Source organism: Trachurus japonicus, chromosome 15 (genome assembly GCF_045865225.1).
Source record: "Trachurus japonicus isolate A0001 chromosome 15, Traja_1.0".
Lineage (NCBI taxonomy): Eukaryota > Metazoa > Chordata > Actinopteri > Carangiformes > Carangidae > Trachurus > Trachurus japonicus.
In genome coordinates this window covers 11836288-11853582 of record NC_140921.1, presented here as the reverse complement: position 1 = coordinate 11853582, position 17295 = coordinate 11836288, and the positions used below count along the sequence as shown (strand labels likewise).

The window sequence follows — 17295 nt, the reverse complement described above, 5'->3', positions numbered from 1 at the left end:
AACAATCAGCGTGGGATGAAGTTTTTAGGACAAAGTCCCAAAGTTTAAGCCCCGCCTATAGAAAGAAAATCACATGCATCCAGTTTTTTTTCCTCCTCACGGGGGATCTGATAGGGAAGAGTAATGGCGCAGCGGGATAAATCATGGCTCAATGGGCTGCTGCTGCTCCACAGCTCATTCCGGTGTAATCAGTTAGGCTATTTGTGGATGTTATAAGACAATCGAAAACGTTCATGACCCCCAGACCCAAGATTTAAAACCAGTTATCAACAATGATAAGAGAGGAGCCCATGCAGGGCTTGAATTCTGGTTGTGTGTGGTTTTATTCACTTGTGATTTTACAGTATCATACCTTAGTAAAAACGGTGTAACACCCCTATAATGGACTATAATGCATGATCTGTCACCTATAGCCTACCTGCTAACTGTGAGACTTTAAGATTTTTAGCAGCATTAGCCCCAGAGGAGGAGCCCAGTTTCAATATTTTGTTTACAAACTGTAACGAAGAAAACTCCACACTCTACCTGCTATGCTGTTTGATGGTGCATGCAATGCAATGCAATGACATATTTTAAGAAGTTCTTAAGTAGGAAAAATAAGAAATTCGTAAGAAATGACTGTTCTTAAGACAGTTCTTAAGAAAATATTGAGGAATTGCACTTAAGAACTTTCTTATGAACTTCTTAATTTTCTTCTTAAGACATTTCTTAAGATCTTTCTAAGAACATATTGGTGAATCCGGCCCCGGATCGCTTACTTCTGCTTTAAGCCTCAAATTACAGTTTTGCAAACTGATGTTTGCTAGTATCTTATTTTGGCATTAGGTTACATATTAGGTAACTATTGTAAGCTAATATTTACCTTTAACGTTAAGTTGCAGTTTAGTCAACAATAATTTGCTAGTTTCAAACTTTAGCCATAGGTCACAAGTAACTAATGTTTGGTAGTTCCTAATTTAAATTAGACCTATACTTTCGAGAAATGATGTCATCTAGCTGATGATAACATTTTAAATTTAGCTTGTCATTTCATAACCACATGTCATGTGCTCTGAACACTGGTGATTTGTCATGAGCAGTGACTAGTGTCTAGACACATAGGCCTACCTTGGCATCAATATAGAGTTAATTGTTTCACTTGATATGTATCTTTATCTTCCACATTAGATTGAATAACAGGCACTCTTGTTGTTTTTACTAAGGAATTCAAGTGACTCCCCTTTACCTTGGATAAATAGTTTAGCCCCTATCACTGTATAATTCACACTCTGGAGGCCACTGATCAAGAAGGAGTCATGTGGAAATTCTAATGAAATAATGCTCAACATGGTGATATTGTTTCTTATCCCCACATTGTATCAAATATTTGAACATCAAGACCTGAGTGAGTACACACAGACTGTTCTGTCCTACATCTCCTGTTGCACTGAAAATGTAACAGTGGAAAAGCGCATCCAGACCAATCCTAACCAGAAACCTTGGATGACGAAAGATGTGCAGGCGCTCTCCTCAAAGCTCGTGATATGGCCTTCAGATCCGGGGACAGTACTCGCTATAACACCACAAGAGCTGACCTTAAAAAAGGTATCAAAAAGGCCAAACAAGCTTACAAGAGGAAAATTGAAGACCATCTCATGGACAATAACACCAGACAGGTTTGGCAAGGAGTACAACAAATCACCAACTACAAGGGCAAAATAACATCCAGCGACACAAACAGCAGCACCTCACTGGCAGATGAACTCAACACCTTCTTCGCCCGGTTTGAGGTGGAACCTCCAACCTCATACACATGTCCCCCTGCCACAGGCACCCAGGCACTGACTGTCCAGGAACATGAGGTGAGACAGCTGTTGAGAGCAGTAAATCCCCACAAGGCTACAGGCCCTGACAAAGTACCTGGGAAGGTACTTAGGGCCTGTGCCTTCAAACTGGCTGCTGTTTTCACAAACATCTTCAATCTGTCGCTAGCCCAGGCTATTGTCCCACCCTGCCTTAAATCTGCATCCATCATCCCAGTCCCCAAGAAGTCTGCTGTACTCAGTTTGAATGACTACAGACCAGAAGCCTTGACTCCCATTGTTACAAAGTGCTTTGAGAGACTTGTACTGAGACATATCAAATCCAACCTCCCCCCAGTTTTTGACCCCCACCAATTTGCATACAGAGAACACAGATCCACAGAAGACGCTATAAACATAGCACTCCACTTCGCACTCCAGCACCTAGAGCACAGAGGGGCCTACGTGCGAATGCTCTTCATTGATTACATTCTCATCAACAAGCTGCTCCTCCTGGGCATCCCCAGCCAGCTCTGCACCTGGATCAAAGACTTTCTTTCTGACCGTCCCCAGTCTGTCAGGCTGGGCCCCTACACCTCCTCTACAATAACCCTCAGCACCGGCTCCCCCCAGGGCTGTGTGCTGAGCCCTCTGCTCTACTCACTATACACACATGACTGTACAACTACCCACACCTCCAACTCCATAATTAAATTTGCAGATGACACCACTGTGGTCGGCCTCATAAGGGAGGGGGACGAGACCGACTACAGGGACGAGATACACAAACTGACCGCATGGTGTTCCATAAACAATTTGACATTAAACACAAAGAAAACAAAAGAACTGATATTGGACTTCAGGAAGAGCAGAACACATCATACACCCATCATGGAGACTGTGTGGAAACTGTCCACAATTTCAAATTCCTGGGCATCCAAATATCTCATAACCTCTCTTGGTCCACAAATACTATGGACATTGTAAAAAAGGCACAGCAGCGACTTCACTTTCTCCGAGTTCTTAAGAGGAACAACCTGTGCAGGAGGCTGCTGGAGGCGTTCTACCGCTCGGCCATTGAGAGCATCCTGACATATGGCATCACGGTGTGGTATGGGGCATGCTCTGCAGCGGATAGGAAAGCTTTGCAGAGGATCATCAAAGCAGCGGGAAAAATCATCGGCTGCCCCCTCCCCACACTTGAGGATATTGCTCACACCCGCTACCTCCGCAGAGCAGAAACCATTACCAAGGATCCCTCTCACCCTGGTCACCACCTGATCGCCCCCCTGCCCTCAGGCAGGCGGTACAGACAAATTAAAACACACACAAACAGACTTCTGAACAGTTTCTTTCCCAAGGCCATACACTCCCTGAACCAGAAGCACTGATGCACTTTGCCATTTGCACTGTTATTTATAGCCTATTTATATATTTTTATACATTTTAGTTATTTTTCCTGCTGGCCAGAATGGTTGTGTATGTGTTTGTTGTGTATATATATATTTGTTTGCATTTGTTGACACAGAGGCCACTGGCAATTTCGTTGTATTTTCTTTTACAATAACATATAAACCTTCTATCTATCTATCTGTCTATCTATCTATCTATCTATCTATCTCTATCTATCTATCTATCTATCTATCTATCTATCTATCTATCTATCTATCTATCTATCTATCTATCTATCTATCTATCTATCTATCTATCTATCTATCTATCTATCTATCTATCTATCTATCCCTCTATCCCTCTATCCCTATATATCACTCACTTTCACTCAACTTAGTCGCACTCCATATTTTCCCCTTGGTCATAGTGTAGACTATTGTGTGCACAGGAGAGGGCAGTATCACGTCATCTGTTCATTCACCAAGAATAACAATATCAAGAGCACTTCCGCTGCAGTTTAATTCCAGGAAAGACAAATTTAGAACCTTAAAGTGATGTAGAGGACTGATAGTCTGCACATTAACATTTCAGTTATATTACTTATATTTGTATGATCTGTGTAGGTTTTATAAGGTTTAATCTGAAAGGAATATAGCTGCTAGAGGTAATAAAGGTAGTATAGAGTAAAAATGTTTGTTTCAGTCTGACATGTGGTGTTTAAGTTAGTATATTATATGTCCCCCAAACCAGTACTTTACAGGCTACTTTAGTAGATGTAGTTGGTTATGTTGCACAAGTGCCAAAGTTGCATTTATATACTAGAAACTTCACATTTCACAACGGATTGAACTCATACAAAAATAGAAAAAAAAACCCAACATACCAAACTAGTTACAGGAAACACATATTGTTGTTTTAATCAGTTAATCCTTTCCTGCATTTGGCATTGGCCATTGGGATTTGGTCCAATATAACACCATGATCATGTAGTCTAATCACATATCTTATTATCTCACTATGCAGGGAATAACACATCAGACGAAGTCCACCCTGGCTTCCTAAGTCTAAACACACACGCGCATGCACACACGTCATTTTGCCCTACTTGGCTGCACACTGAGTTGATTTATATTCAAATCAGTCCAGCCAGGCAGTGCAGGAGCAAGCAAACAGTAGAAAGGCCTGTGACCTCGGAAAGGAGACAAACTTTTCCTGTCTTTGTTCCAAATTGTCTTTCATCATCCCTGGGTTTGGATCACGTGAGACGTTCAGGCACCGAATTAAAGTAGGGTAGAGAGTGTCCAGCAGGACACAGCAGGAAGAGAGCTCTATGTCACACACACACACACACACACTGCATCAAACAAACATTGTGGGTTGAGTTTATGCTGTTGTCAGCCGTGGCCGGAAACATTATGTTTTTAGCTCGTCAGTCACTTTCTCAAACAAGATATTTCAGGAACATCCCCGGGGGCTTTATTCAAATATGACACAATCATTCACTCGAACGATTGATTTAGAATTAAATAGTCAAAGGTCAAGACGACTGTGACTTCATATCCTTCCCATTATTGTTGAGTAAAAGATATCAAGAATGCCTGGAAGGAATTTATTTCATATGGCATTCGCACTTGGACTCAAAGACGAATTGATTTATGAATTTTGTGGTCTAAGGTCAAGGGTCACTGGCATTCAAGAATCCATGCATGGATTATCATAAAATCACATAATAGCTTTGGTTGAATTCTTCCAAAGACTTTACATGACAGACATAAATGTAAACTGCAACTTGCCCATGGTTGGTGCAGGGATAAAACCACCAGGCGGTAATTTTAGTTTAAGAAACCACTGCTGTGTTTTTGTGTAGCATGTCCCTGCTGTTTATCCAGTTTCCTGGTTTCCAAGCTATTGAAGTCTAGAATAGACAAAAAAAAAAGAAAAAGAAAAAAGCTGCACTTAAAAATCAACCCAATTTTAGTAGCGAGTGTTCCCTCTTTCACTACACTACAACATCTCACTCTGTCAAGGAGTGGGAGAGGATCAGTCAGTCAGTCATAGACAGAAACAATCCCTGCTCTGTTGACTGAGACAGAAAGGCCATCCAACATCATACCCCAGGCTCAGCCCAGTGTTAATACCCACTGATTCTGTGTGAGGGTGCTGTTCATGGACCCAGCTACTTGGCTGTGTGCAGATGATAATGACAGGGATGGCCAAGGGGGCTCCGGTCACTGATCACAGAACAGTGATTCCCTCTATGCTACTGCTTCAGTCAGCACTGATACAAAGCTACAGAGCTGCACTGTTTGCTGCATCAGCACAAAAAAATCATCTGTGCTATGTAGAATAGAGTAAAATGGACCACAGTGGAGCACTGATATGGATCAACTGTGAGATCAGGGTTTGGAATAATACTGGTTATAATCACTTAGAAACGATAAAGAATGATTAGAAATAAAAGTGAAATGAGGAAGCAACTCATGGGGCAGACTTACGGTCTCAGTGAAACTTATTGTTTACATACCGAGATAGATGATCACAGAGGCTTGACTGCACTTGTCTAAACCTGGTTGTTTGCCTTCACTCAGTTTCTACCTGTGAGCTGCAGTGTGAGCATAAACATAAATCCATCTAAACATGTTCAGCTCCCCTGCCTTCATCAGGCTGGTGTCTGAGGTTATTGTTGTTAACACTTAAAGAAAACAACCTCAGGTAATATCCTAATGGAGGTGTGTGTTGTTGTTTATTTTATTTTCATCACATTTATGCACTGACATTCTTTCAAGCAAATACACAATTTTGATTGATTGATAGTCTTTCAGAAGGTTTGTCCTTTGTGCAGCCGCAGTTTTGTTATCACAGTGACAACAACTGCCTTGTCTAGCTGTGGATAGAGTCAAGTCAAAGACGACTGTCACATACTGTTGGCGCCCTACCTCCTCAGCTTCCCCAAAAACCCTAATTGGTAATTCTGTTTAATTGTAAATTTGTTATGGGATTTGCTCCACTACCTTAGCGGGTCTCTTAATTAGCTGGTGTTGTGGTATTGACTTGTAGAGGAGACCTGTGTCGAGATCTTGTGTTAACAACTCAACTGTTTTGATAAATGGTACTTAATTCAACAGAACATTGTATTTAATTAAAATTATCACAATCACAAGTGAAATGCAGCTTCTAATGGGTAAAAGTGGCCATGGCGAGTGTATACAAACCTTACCCCCATATATATGCTTTATATGTTGTATACACATTTTAATTCAGTCACTCACAAGTGTTACAAGTGTTTCAGGTCCACAAAACACTGTGTTTTTGAAGTGTTGTCATGGCAGAATACATAATTCCTTGGTATAATAAAGCCGTATTTAGCCTTGAGTTTCCCCTGTAGTAAAATAGATGTGTTGAGTCATCACGCCTTACAAATCTGCTAACCCTCAGATTTTCATTTGCCTCAGTAGACAGTTTAATTGTTGCATGCCTGAGCAGGTGTTTAAAGTTTTTTTTCATCCTGATGAGGGGGAATTCAAGTCGAAACACTGACTTTTCAAGCATTTAAATCAATACTAACAGCACAATCAGCAAAATATTAATGATATTGGAGACATTTCGGGTTGTAGCTTATTCTGCAACCCACCCCTGGAAATTTATTTTTTTGTAAGAGCTGAGAGAAGTCCAGCTTTTATCAGCAGTTTGCGACCAACAGCTACGCCTCTACTGGCTAATTAATAACGTAGCTATTATATTACACTGTAAATTATCCTTGTAATCCTGTGTAATACAGCTGTCACCAGACTCCATGTTATTACTGTTGTAACCCAACAGGTGGCACTCAACACCACGGCTTCCAGGAGGGGGCAGAACAAAAACAGCCCTGAAAGTCACACATTTATTAGTCAACCTGACATTTCTGCCAATGGACAAAAAGCACAGCACGTTACGTAAAGAGGAGGGGGCGAGACTGATGAGGTGCTATTTAAATTAGAAGCTATTGCTCAATGAGTGTGTCAATTTATTTTTAGGGATGAGAAAAAATGTTGTTTTGACATTGCACAGTTACCACAGTTCAGTGGATATAACTCATATTTTCCAAAAGAGAGCTCCTTTTAAGGAGAAACCACTGAATCTACTCCCCTGTTGTTTATTCATTTAATTTCATGGCAGCTGCGCCTGCTTTAAAGCCTTGTCAGGAACAACATGAGTGGATTGTTTCCCCCCCAAATATAAACTTTCTTTAAGCAGCGTAGGTCATGGGGGGAAGCAGGTGGCTAAATGGTCACACAGCTCTGCCCTTGATTCTCTCCCCTCATTTCAAAAATACTGTTTTGACTCAGGGCCCTGCAGAGTCACACATGTCAGGCATTTGCATGGGAGAAATTGGACTTAAATGGGTAACACATGACTCATTCTGTCTCAGCCCCGACAGCTGCAACAGGCCAAGCAGTTATTGGACAAATATGATTCGCCTCAGAACAGAGCGAGTCTTCAAAGCTTTCCCAGTGTGGAATCTTTGACGTAAGCCGAAAAATAAAGCGATATTGAAGGGGATTTAGTGTGAAACATATTGAGTTACATTCAAAACATATCATGAGTATTCATTTTCCTTTCACTCGCTGGATTTTTCTTCTGACCTTATCCTGACAACTGTTATGAATTCTGCATTAGCAATCAAAACAAAAGACTATTATGCAGCACGGCGCTGGGTTGCTACTTGCTGCTCGGCTCATATTCCCTGTACAGTAAACAGCCCACAGATGTTTTACATTGATATTAACAACCTTAATTTGTCCTGTGCAGAAAAAGGCCAAGCATAGCGTGGGGATTAAGTTCTCAGCCATGTATCACACACAGCACAGACAGCAATCTCATTTAGCTTGAGTGAAGTTTACAGTGAGTGGGTTTTGCATAGGTCATTAGTTGTCTCAAAATACCCCCCTGTCACCATAGCAACTTCAAGTGACTGCTAAATTGCCTTATAAAATGAGATAAATTATTAATGCTGCGAGTTTTTTTTTTTCTTTAATATGTGTGCACAGGCTCTGGGCTCTGAATAAAATACTGTATTTTGTCTCCCTGCACTGCTGTAATGGAACAATTCAGCAGTTGTCAGTAATATTTCATAATTTATCTTTTGTCTCCGTACTTAAATAGGCTGGTTGCTTTGTCCTGATTTGCAGATATATCAAAGGGATTACACAGATTACAACAGCATTGCAGAGATGACAACTGAAGCGTTTATTCAAATAGAATATCTTATGACAGATCTTGAAAATTGCCTGTTTAAATGGCTGCATTGTAATTGACTATACACAGTTATTTGACATATACATAATACATGCAGTGCTCTCAGCCCAGATGGGAGGTTGACACGCACCAGTGAATAATCTGATTATAGATGTCTGCTGACATTTATGCCCGTTTTATAACAATCCAGTGTTTGACAGAAAAGGCAGTGGTGGTGATGCATTACACAGATGGTAAACGCTGAGGTCACTGTCCTCAGTGACTTCATAGTCAATGATAGTTTGACCACTGGGTGCAATAAAGTGACTGATGTTTCAGACTCGCCGACCAAATCATAAATGCTGAGATCGGGTTCTGTATTAATGTTTTCCTCAGATGTGGAGGTGACACTGCGACTTCTTTCATTTCTTTTTAGTTTTAGTGGTGCTTGCCTCAACTCTCTGTACTGAAAACATCCATAACTCGCAGGCAGCTGTAACTCAATCTAACAAAATGCCTTTTCAATCACTCTCATCTTTTATAGTTATACCCATCAGACATTTACATAAATACATTATTCATGGTTCTAATCCCGGTTTCAGATGGGGAGATATAAAATGCAACTATGCACATGTGTGTATGTGTGTGTGTGCGTCCTGATGCAGATGGAATGAAGCAGCCTATTTTGTTTGTGGTTTGCACATTTCTGATTCAGCTGAGCACTTTCCATCAATGAGGCAAATTTACATTTGCTGCGGTAGTAATAACCCAAAACCCATAGTGATGTTAACACTTATATACACTCGAGTTCACGTTGCCCTGCCGCATGATTACATTTGTGTGGCGCTTAATAAAATGACTCACTTGACATTATCAAACAATTCAGCTGTAATAGTGGCCCATGAATGTGAAATTGTGTTTTGCAGGCAATTAGTTCATTGTCATGGCAGTCATACAGGCTGGGCCAACCAGTGTTTGCCTCATGAATTACTAGGCCCAACATACATAGAAATATAATATATTAAGCATGATCAATAGGCAGAGTCATGAATGGATACAATGGATGGTTTGTTTGAAATGAGCGACCTCGATGTTGAATATTGTAATTGAAAAAGTGGATTACAGGAACCGTAAATTATGCATAAAACATGATGAGGTATTGTAGCTCAGATAAACGAGCGTGATATTAGATAAGAAGCAAAAGATAGAAATGTTTTCTTTTTTTTTTCAAGAGGCAGTCTATTCTGCTGTGAAGAGTAATAATCCACACAGTTCACTGCATGCGGTAGCTCCTTTGATGTTCTGAAGATATCACTGCATCACAGATATTTATGAGCGAAGTCAGTTAATATTCAGCCTACAGTACACTGGCTGACACCTGCTAATACACACAGAAATCATCTCAAATAGCCTCCAGATGAACATGTTGAACTTAAGTCCTGATTAAAAGCGATCCTTTCCATAAACTAATTGGATTTCTCGTGCCTGTGCCGTCCACTGTAGGTGGACTCGTATGTGATTGAATAGAGGGAAATGTAACACCGCGTTATAATGAGTCTAAGAGGCTAAAATTAGCCCAGCGACATCACTCTGATCTCCTGTTACCTTTCCTAAAGTCATGCTGCAGACGAGCGGCATTGTCATGTGATTACAGCAGCACAAAGACGCAGGTGTAAAGTTACTATTGAAACGTGTTCCCGTGGACAAATTCACTTGATGGATTTTTAATGTCCCGGGGCTTTCCATTGATGATAGATGGATATCCACCGGGGTAATGCGATTGCCTGTGTGGAATGAGTAGGACGTGGAGTGCGTTGCCTTCATTTCTCTGAAGCTTTTCTTGCTCGAGTCTTGTGTAGATTTTCAGGATGACCTGACACTTTGATTAGAAATGTGGATCCTCGCGTCACCTTGAGGGCTTTCACTGTATGTAATGTAAAAAGTGATGTAATGCTTTTCCAATATATGCACCACCTATATCCCTTCACTGCCCAGTGCTGCTCAATAAGTCTGACTCCCCCTCCAGGGATCTTTCCACCAATTTATTAGATGATTAATTTAGTAAATGTGAACGCTTTAGGAGTTTTTACCCTCTAATGATATTCTCTTCTTTGGTAGAGCACATTTTACACATTTCACATTATAAGTAAAGTACATTAATTCAAGCACTTTAATTTGTAGATATTCGATATCATTGAAATAATACATTCATATTTTAATTTTCATTATAGTCTCTAATTACTTTACATGAAAAATACCTGATGTGGTCTGATGTATTGACCTGATTAATTCTTCCTGCACTGTTGAACTTGATATGTTATCATTACATAAGTTTATTAAACTAAAAAACATAGCAATATAAGTGTAATAAAAGTAAACACGAACATCGGATGACAAGTCAGTGCAAATGTCCATATGTGACAATGTCTATAATAATAGTATATTTTTACATTTGCGTTGGCAACTATAAAGTTATATAATAATAATGTATCCAAGTTATTACTTTGAATAGTTATTTAATATTCTTTTCTTTGAAATGTTTGTGTCTTTGTAATGAAAAACATGTACAGTAATAATTAGGTGAATCCAGAGTGCTGCTGCTGCTGCTGCTGCTGCTGCTAATGAGTGTTCAACAAAGCCTAATTTGCACCTCCAATAACAGATTCCACTATAAGCAGTGAACCCTGACACTTATCACCACCTCTTCTCTTGATATTGTGCAATATATTATCTTACCCATCCATCGCCATGTTTGCACGTCCAGCAAACACAGACCATTAACATGCATTTGTCATCACATGCTGGTGGCAGCGTGACCTCTTTCTTTCTTTCTTTCTTTAGCCCATCAGCTTTGCTTCTCAACCATCGAACTGGCTATATCTGTCTAACTATTGTGGATATTAACTACTTAACTTTGACCGTAAACTGACCAATCGCAGTGAAATCTTTCTTTTGGCAAATAAATAAGTAACTATGCTAATTAGGTCATTTTAAAGCTAAAATACTAAATATTAACGATCTTTGAGTTTTGGACTGTTGGTTGATCAAAACAAGACAGGTCACCAAAGGCTATATTGGATATTGGTTAATTGATATCCTGTAAAATGAACAATAGATATATTGACAATAAAAAACAGTTATTAGCATACAGTTGTGTATTCAATTATATGTTATTATTTCTACGTAACCACTTATTTCATGTAGAGATAACTTCATATTTATGTTGTAAAATATTTGATATCTTTTACATTCATTGCTCAATGTGTGAATGGATTGTAACTGAACTTACAACATTACGCCACACCAGTCTCATGTCAGTGATATTGCTTGGTCATGTCTACAGTATACCTACAGGGTGTGAGCATGAGTGCAAGCAGGATGCAGCCTGCAGTTCACTGAGCGGCCACCAGGGTGATTAATAACAAGGTTTTTCTGAAAGTTACACGTGGAGCCTTTAATGGGGAATAATCAGTGCAGATTGTTGAAAGTGACTTCTAATTATACGACAGCTGCAATGAATTATGTATTATTATGTCGAGCAATTATTTTCTCAATTAATTGATAAGCTGTCAGGTTGTGAAAAACGGGCAGAAATGTTGCAGCTCATGCTGACGTTTTCAAATGTCTTCAACAATGAACAGTTTCATTTCTTGTCGTAGCGTAATAAAGGAACTCAAAGTGTGAGGTAGGACCCTAAGAGTGTTGGTTCAAGTTTATTTTTGCAGCCGTCTATTAACTGATTTCCTAACCTGTAGCTCGTTCTGCAGCAGTTCAATAGTTAAATTGTATTTCAAGGCTTATTCCAACTATATTTCATATTCATCGTCCAGTCATGTCAACATATGGTCACAATTATGCAGGAATATGCTTTTTTAATGGCTTTTGTATTGCTTTGCTGTGGTTGAAACTGTAACCCCAGCTCTCCATTTTGAGGTGGCTTTCCAACCACATTTGCGGCTCCCTGCTGAGGCTGCCTCATTATGTGGAATGTGGAACACCTGTGCTGAGAGAAACTAACGCTTTACCACTTATCCAGCCATTGTGTGTTTCTGCTATAGGCAACAAATAAGCAAGTACCCTCCAGTTCTTCTTTTATTTCCCATAACAAGGCCCTTTCAGTGCCTACCCTTTGTGGAGAGTTTTCAGGCGTCTTTGCTCACTCACGCAGACAGTCAACACATATTAGCCGCAGCGAGAGCAGGTTTGTGTCACAACTTTTTTTTTTGGAAAATGAAACAGAGAATATTCATATGATGAATGGTTTTATTTCACTCAGCCGCTGAGTAAAAAAAGAAAACAACAAAAAACAAACTTGTGAGCTGTGTTTGCAAAAGTGGAAGAAGAAAAAAAAACTGCTAAAGAATGTAAACTGAGCCTGAAGTGGAAAAACCTGTAAGATTCACAGCCCACATGCAGGCTGGACTCAGAGGGGGTTACTTTCAGATTTACTAAAGGGGATTTAAGCTGCCACACTTGGGCATGGAGATGGTGTAACACGTTTAATTCTTCCCAGTGCGCCAGAAATTGATGTAGAGCTGTTCAATATGGCTTAGAGAACATTTCTCAACCTTCTTATTTGTCTAAAAGTGATGCAAAGAATCTGAAGGACCCTTATTTTCATTCATATTCATTAATTTGACAATGTAAACAAGGTAAATATGTCTCGTTAATGTCTAATATCAAATATTATCTTTAAAATGATTTGGAGAAACAGGTGAGATTGTAATTTTAGATTTTTATACTCGACATGCCTTATCACTCAAAAAAAAAAACCTCTCAATTTTAATACATACTTTTTCATTTGCTTTCAATAAAGATTTCTCAGTGTGGTGCTTCATTCACACCAATTCAACATCAATATCTGCATCACAATGTTGCAGTCGCTGTTGGGCTCTGGCTGTTGACAAGCAAACACTTGCAATTGCCAGATAAGAGCTCGAGTGGTGCCATTGATTAACCAAGGACTTCATTATGGTGGCTACCATTAACAATGCAACCCCATTGATTCAGCCAGTGAAATGGCTGTGAGAGAAATCAGGAAAGATAACACTAAGAGCTGCGGTTTATATTGGATTCACTGCAGGAAGCCCCCAACACTGCTGCAGCCGCATGTAAGACAATGAGCCTCTGTGTAATCCACCTTTTTACTCCGAGCAGATGCTCTAAACCGGTACTTAAAATATCTAAGTGTCACAGAGCATTGCCTCAGCTATTTTAGTATTAATACACTGTGTTCTGAATGGAGCAGTGAAGAGAGGCTCTCATGGCAAATCAATGTATTCATATCTGGTTTTCAAGTATTTGTCATCATCTGCATGAATCCCATTGATACAATAGGTGTAAATCATTTTCTATCACCCTTTGTGTGTCATTGATTCATCAGCACCAGTTCCTGTCTGTGTATCTTTAGGAACAGCAGAATAATAGAACAAGAAGAGGGAAAACATGTCACGGGAAAACACTAAACTGGATGTGAATCAATGTTGCCTGTATGCCTCTGCCCGTCATTTCTGTGGAGGAAAAAAAAGCGCATTGCGTAATACTGTACTTGAAATAGCTGGTGTCAGAAGTAGGCCTATGTCGCTGTTGCATGCTCTGTGATCTGAGTAGTGGATAAAAATGCAGGGCAAAGAGCTGGATGACAGTGGGGGAACAGCACAACGCTGTGGACTGAACGGGTAGTGCTTCTCAATTATGTGAATAACTCCAGGCAGCAGATAAAATACAGCTGACACATACAGCCGGCGGAGAGCGAAAGGACAATGAGAGCACAGATGTAAATAGAAATCTTGAAGTTTGTGTAACTTGGTGCAAATATCACTGCGACATTTAATAATTCATAGGTTAATATTTGTCTCCTAGTAGCCTAATACCTCGGCTGCTGTAATCCTCTGGTGTTTATGATAATAAATATTTATCAACATAATTATGTAAGAGGCTTTGATGCTGGTGCAAATATAACCCGTGTCAAATATAGGCTACATCCCGCTGTCTTCACAAGGTCGGCGCTGCGTTTTAACGTGATTTATGTCCGGATAATGGACCGCCTCGTGAATTCTGTCTCGTGACGTCCCGCTTTCTAACGCGGCCAATTTTTTGTCTTTTCATGCTCGCCTCGAAAAAAAAAAAAAAAAAAAAAAAACATACATAAAGGCCATTATTTTTCAGCATTAAAGCCAAACTGAGCGCCCGAGCCATATCGCATATAGGCTGCCCGGCTCCGCTCACAGCGAAGCCGGCACCTCACGGGTCCCACATTGCCTTTTGAGGAATCATTTGATAACCCTATTAACTTTCATGTAACATTGTTTCTTGAAGGCATCCACAGCAAGAGCCTCAGTGTCATTACTGTGAGAAATGTGCTTTCATACTGAACGTCTTTTACAGAAGTCCTGGAAGATACATAGTCCCAGAAAAGCCTATAAACGTTGAATATTAGCATAAAATATGTTTTTAAAGGAACCAAAATGTTCATAAATGACCATTTTCTTTTTATATACAACTACAACTCAATTATGATTGAAAATATTTGAGATTGTTATAGTTATATGATAATATTGTGTCTAAAAGGTTGGTGACGTTCAATATTAAGCCATAGAAAATTATAATCACACATTCACTCAATATAATTAATACACAGGCTTAGATTAAGTCCATCGGGAGGTATTTAATCCAAAAGACATATTTTTTAATCAGCCTATGTCGACTGTACGTGGTGTTTTAAACTCTACAGAGATACCTCCCTTGCAGGACCTTCGGCAATCCATTCAAGCCAGCAAGTTTGGAGAGCGTGTTGAGTTTAATCAATTCATAACGTCGAGATGGAGCCGAACTCACTGAAGGTAACGTTTGTTATCAACCGTCGATTTATTTCATTTTCGCATTGCGCTAATCGCCACCGACTGTAAACTGTACCCATGTTCCCAATCCGCCAAACTTTGACACACATTTTTTTTTGTTTTTTAGTATGACCACATCTGTGTATATGTTGAACATCTAAAAATAGTTCCATGATAGTGATTGTGTGCAGGAAAAAAAGCTGAGATATTGTGATGTGATAGCTATCCATATAGCCAGCCGTGCGTTTTTAGTTGGCACAGGGATGTTTGAAATGTTTGTGTCCACCTATAGTTAGGATTTGTTTACCAAATGACTCGATAAGCCATTCATTAATTTGTCCGTATGTGTGTTTTTTTTCTCCACAGTGGGTGGGCTCGTCTTGCGGTTTACATGGACCATATATATTCTATAAAGCCTTTAAATTTAACCGGGACGGCAAACCGAGGATTCTGTCTCTCGGAGACTTTTTCTTCGTCAGATGTAAACCGGAGGATCCTATTTGCATAGCGGAGCTTCAGCTGCTCTGGGAAGAAAGAACAAGCAAGCAACTTTTATCAAGCTCCAAACTTTATTTTCTACCCGAGGATACTCCCCAGGGACGGACAGTCACTCATGGAGAGGTAGGGTTATTCATCGCCTGGTGAATACTTGTGTCTGATTTTGGTGTTTTCCCTGTGTTTTGTTGTAAGACTGTGTTTCCCCTCTTGTTCGCGAGCATTTTTTATGAACCAGCATCATTCCTACTGCATTAGGAGTTTGCGGTGGATAGCTATTGCATGGCTGTATTAGTCTATAGCGGTGACACAGGCGTCCGTAAACGCACCCATCGCTACTGACGTTGATGTATCTGAGCAGTTAAAGGTTTGACCTACAGCGGTATTTTTGTTCTCCTCCAGTTTTACTTTAGCCTATTTGTCTATTGTGGTGTCAACTGCTGAATGTGCACTTGTCCAGCTGCGCTCAATAAGGCTGCCGCTGCGCTCTATGGGGTTAATTGTGTTATAAAGGGGGAAAATCCGCAAGAATCCTGCGCCGAGGCTCTTGTCATTTCATTTCTTGGTAAAAAAGCGTGTCAAATGCTGACATATGGGCGGAAATTGCGAAACGTATAATGAATGCACGGGATCAAACTGGCTCAGATCGGTCGCTACGATAGTTATTAGATATTTTGTAATGCCGCCTGATGTTGAAAGAGGCAGAGCGAGTAATAAAGCGTGGCAGAGCAAAGCCAGCGCTGACACGTTTTAACTACTCTCCACGCTTTGCATAATTTTCCATGTGGACATTTCCATCCTCAACAATGTGAAACGGGCTCTGTGTTACATTAAGGCGTTGTTGGCACAGAAAAAGCAATAGCTATGATTGACTGTGGCCATATGTGGCGCTTGTGATCCGGTTACATCGTTGTGCACTGAATGGCATTACTCTGATTATTGAGAGTTTTTCTCACCGGCTATAAAACAAATGATGTTTTGTTTCCCCCCTCTGATATTCTTCAGCCAGCGACAACAGCACTTTAATTACTACTCTCTGCTTTTGATCACTCGCGGCTGGATGGAAATTATTCTCTGCTGCTGTTATATTGTTTATAGGGAAGGACAAAGCCGTGTTTGTACTTGACTCTTCCGCTGATGGTTTACTTACATTCTTTCCTCTTGAGTAATAGAGTGGCTATCACATTTCCCTTTCATGAGAAAGATGGCTATTTATGGCCATTTGCGGCAGAATTCTTCTATGAGCGGGTATCATCTCTTGAAGCGCTCTCGCTTTAGCCTTTAACACGCTGCAATTATTTAGTAATTACTTTGAGTGCATGCATCGCCGATTCTGAGGCCACACTTGCGCAACGCCATGTCAACTCCGCCCCTTTCCCAAAGACTTATTTGCATTGCAAAGTGCTTACATTCCAGTCCATTGGGTATATCTACCGGGAGGACTGCACTGCCAAATGCAAATAATCTTAATGGAATAAAAAAAAAGAAAGAAAAAATCTCAAAGAATTTGAGACATAAGGAGAAGCACAGCATGATACATCTGCTGCAGTTTGTGTGTTTGATAACAGAAA

The 17295-nt window shown here is 40.1% G+C and overlaps 1 protein-coding gene across 1 annotated transcript in view; it reads left to right on the top strand.

Moving 5' to 3' along the window:
- The first annotated feature begins 15200 nt into the window (after window positions 1-15200).
- The window catches only part of arid5b (AT-rich interaction domain 5B), a 78139-nt gene continuing 76044 nt past the window's right edge, over window positions 15201-17295 (top strand). The window contains exons 1-2 of the mRNA XM_085799623.1: window positions 15201-15232; window positions 15596-15850. Coding sequence (XP_085655749.1) covers window positions 15212-15232; window positions 15596-15850 — 276 coding nt within the window. The 5' untranslated portion in view covers window positions 15201-15211. The remainder of the gene's footprint in view (window positions 15233-15595; window positions 15851-17295) is intronic.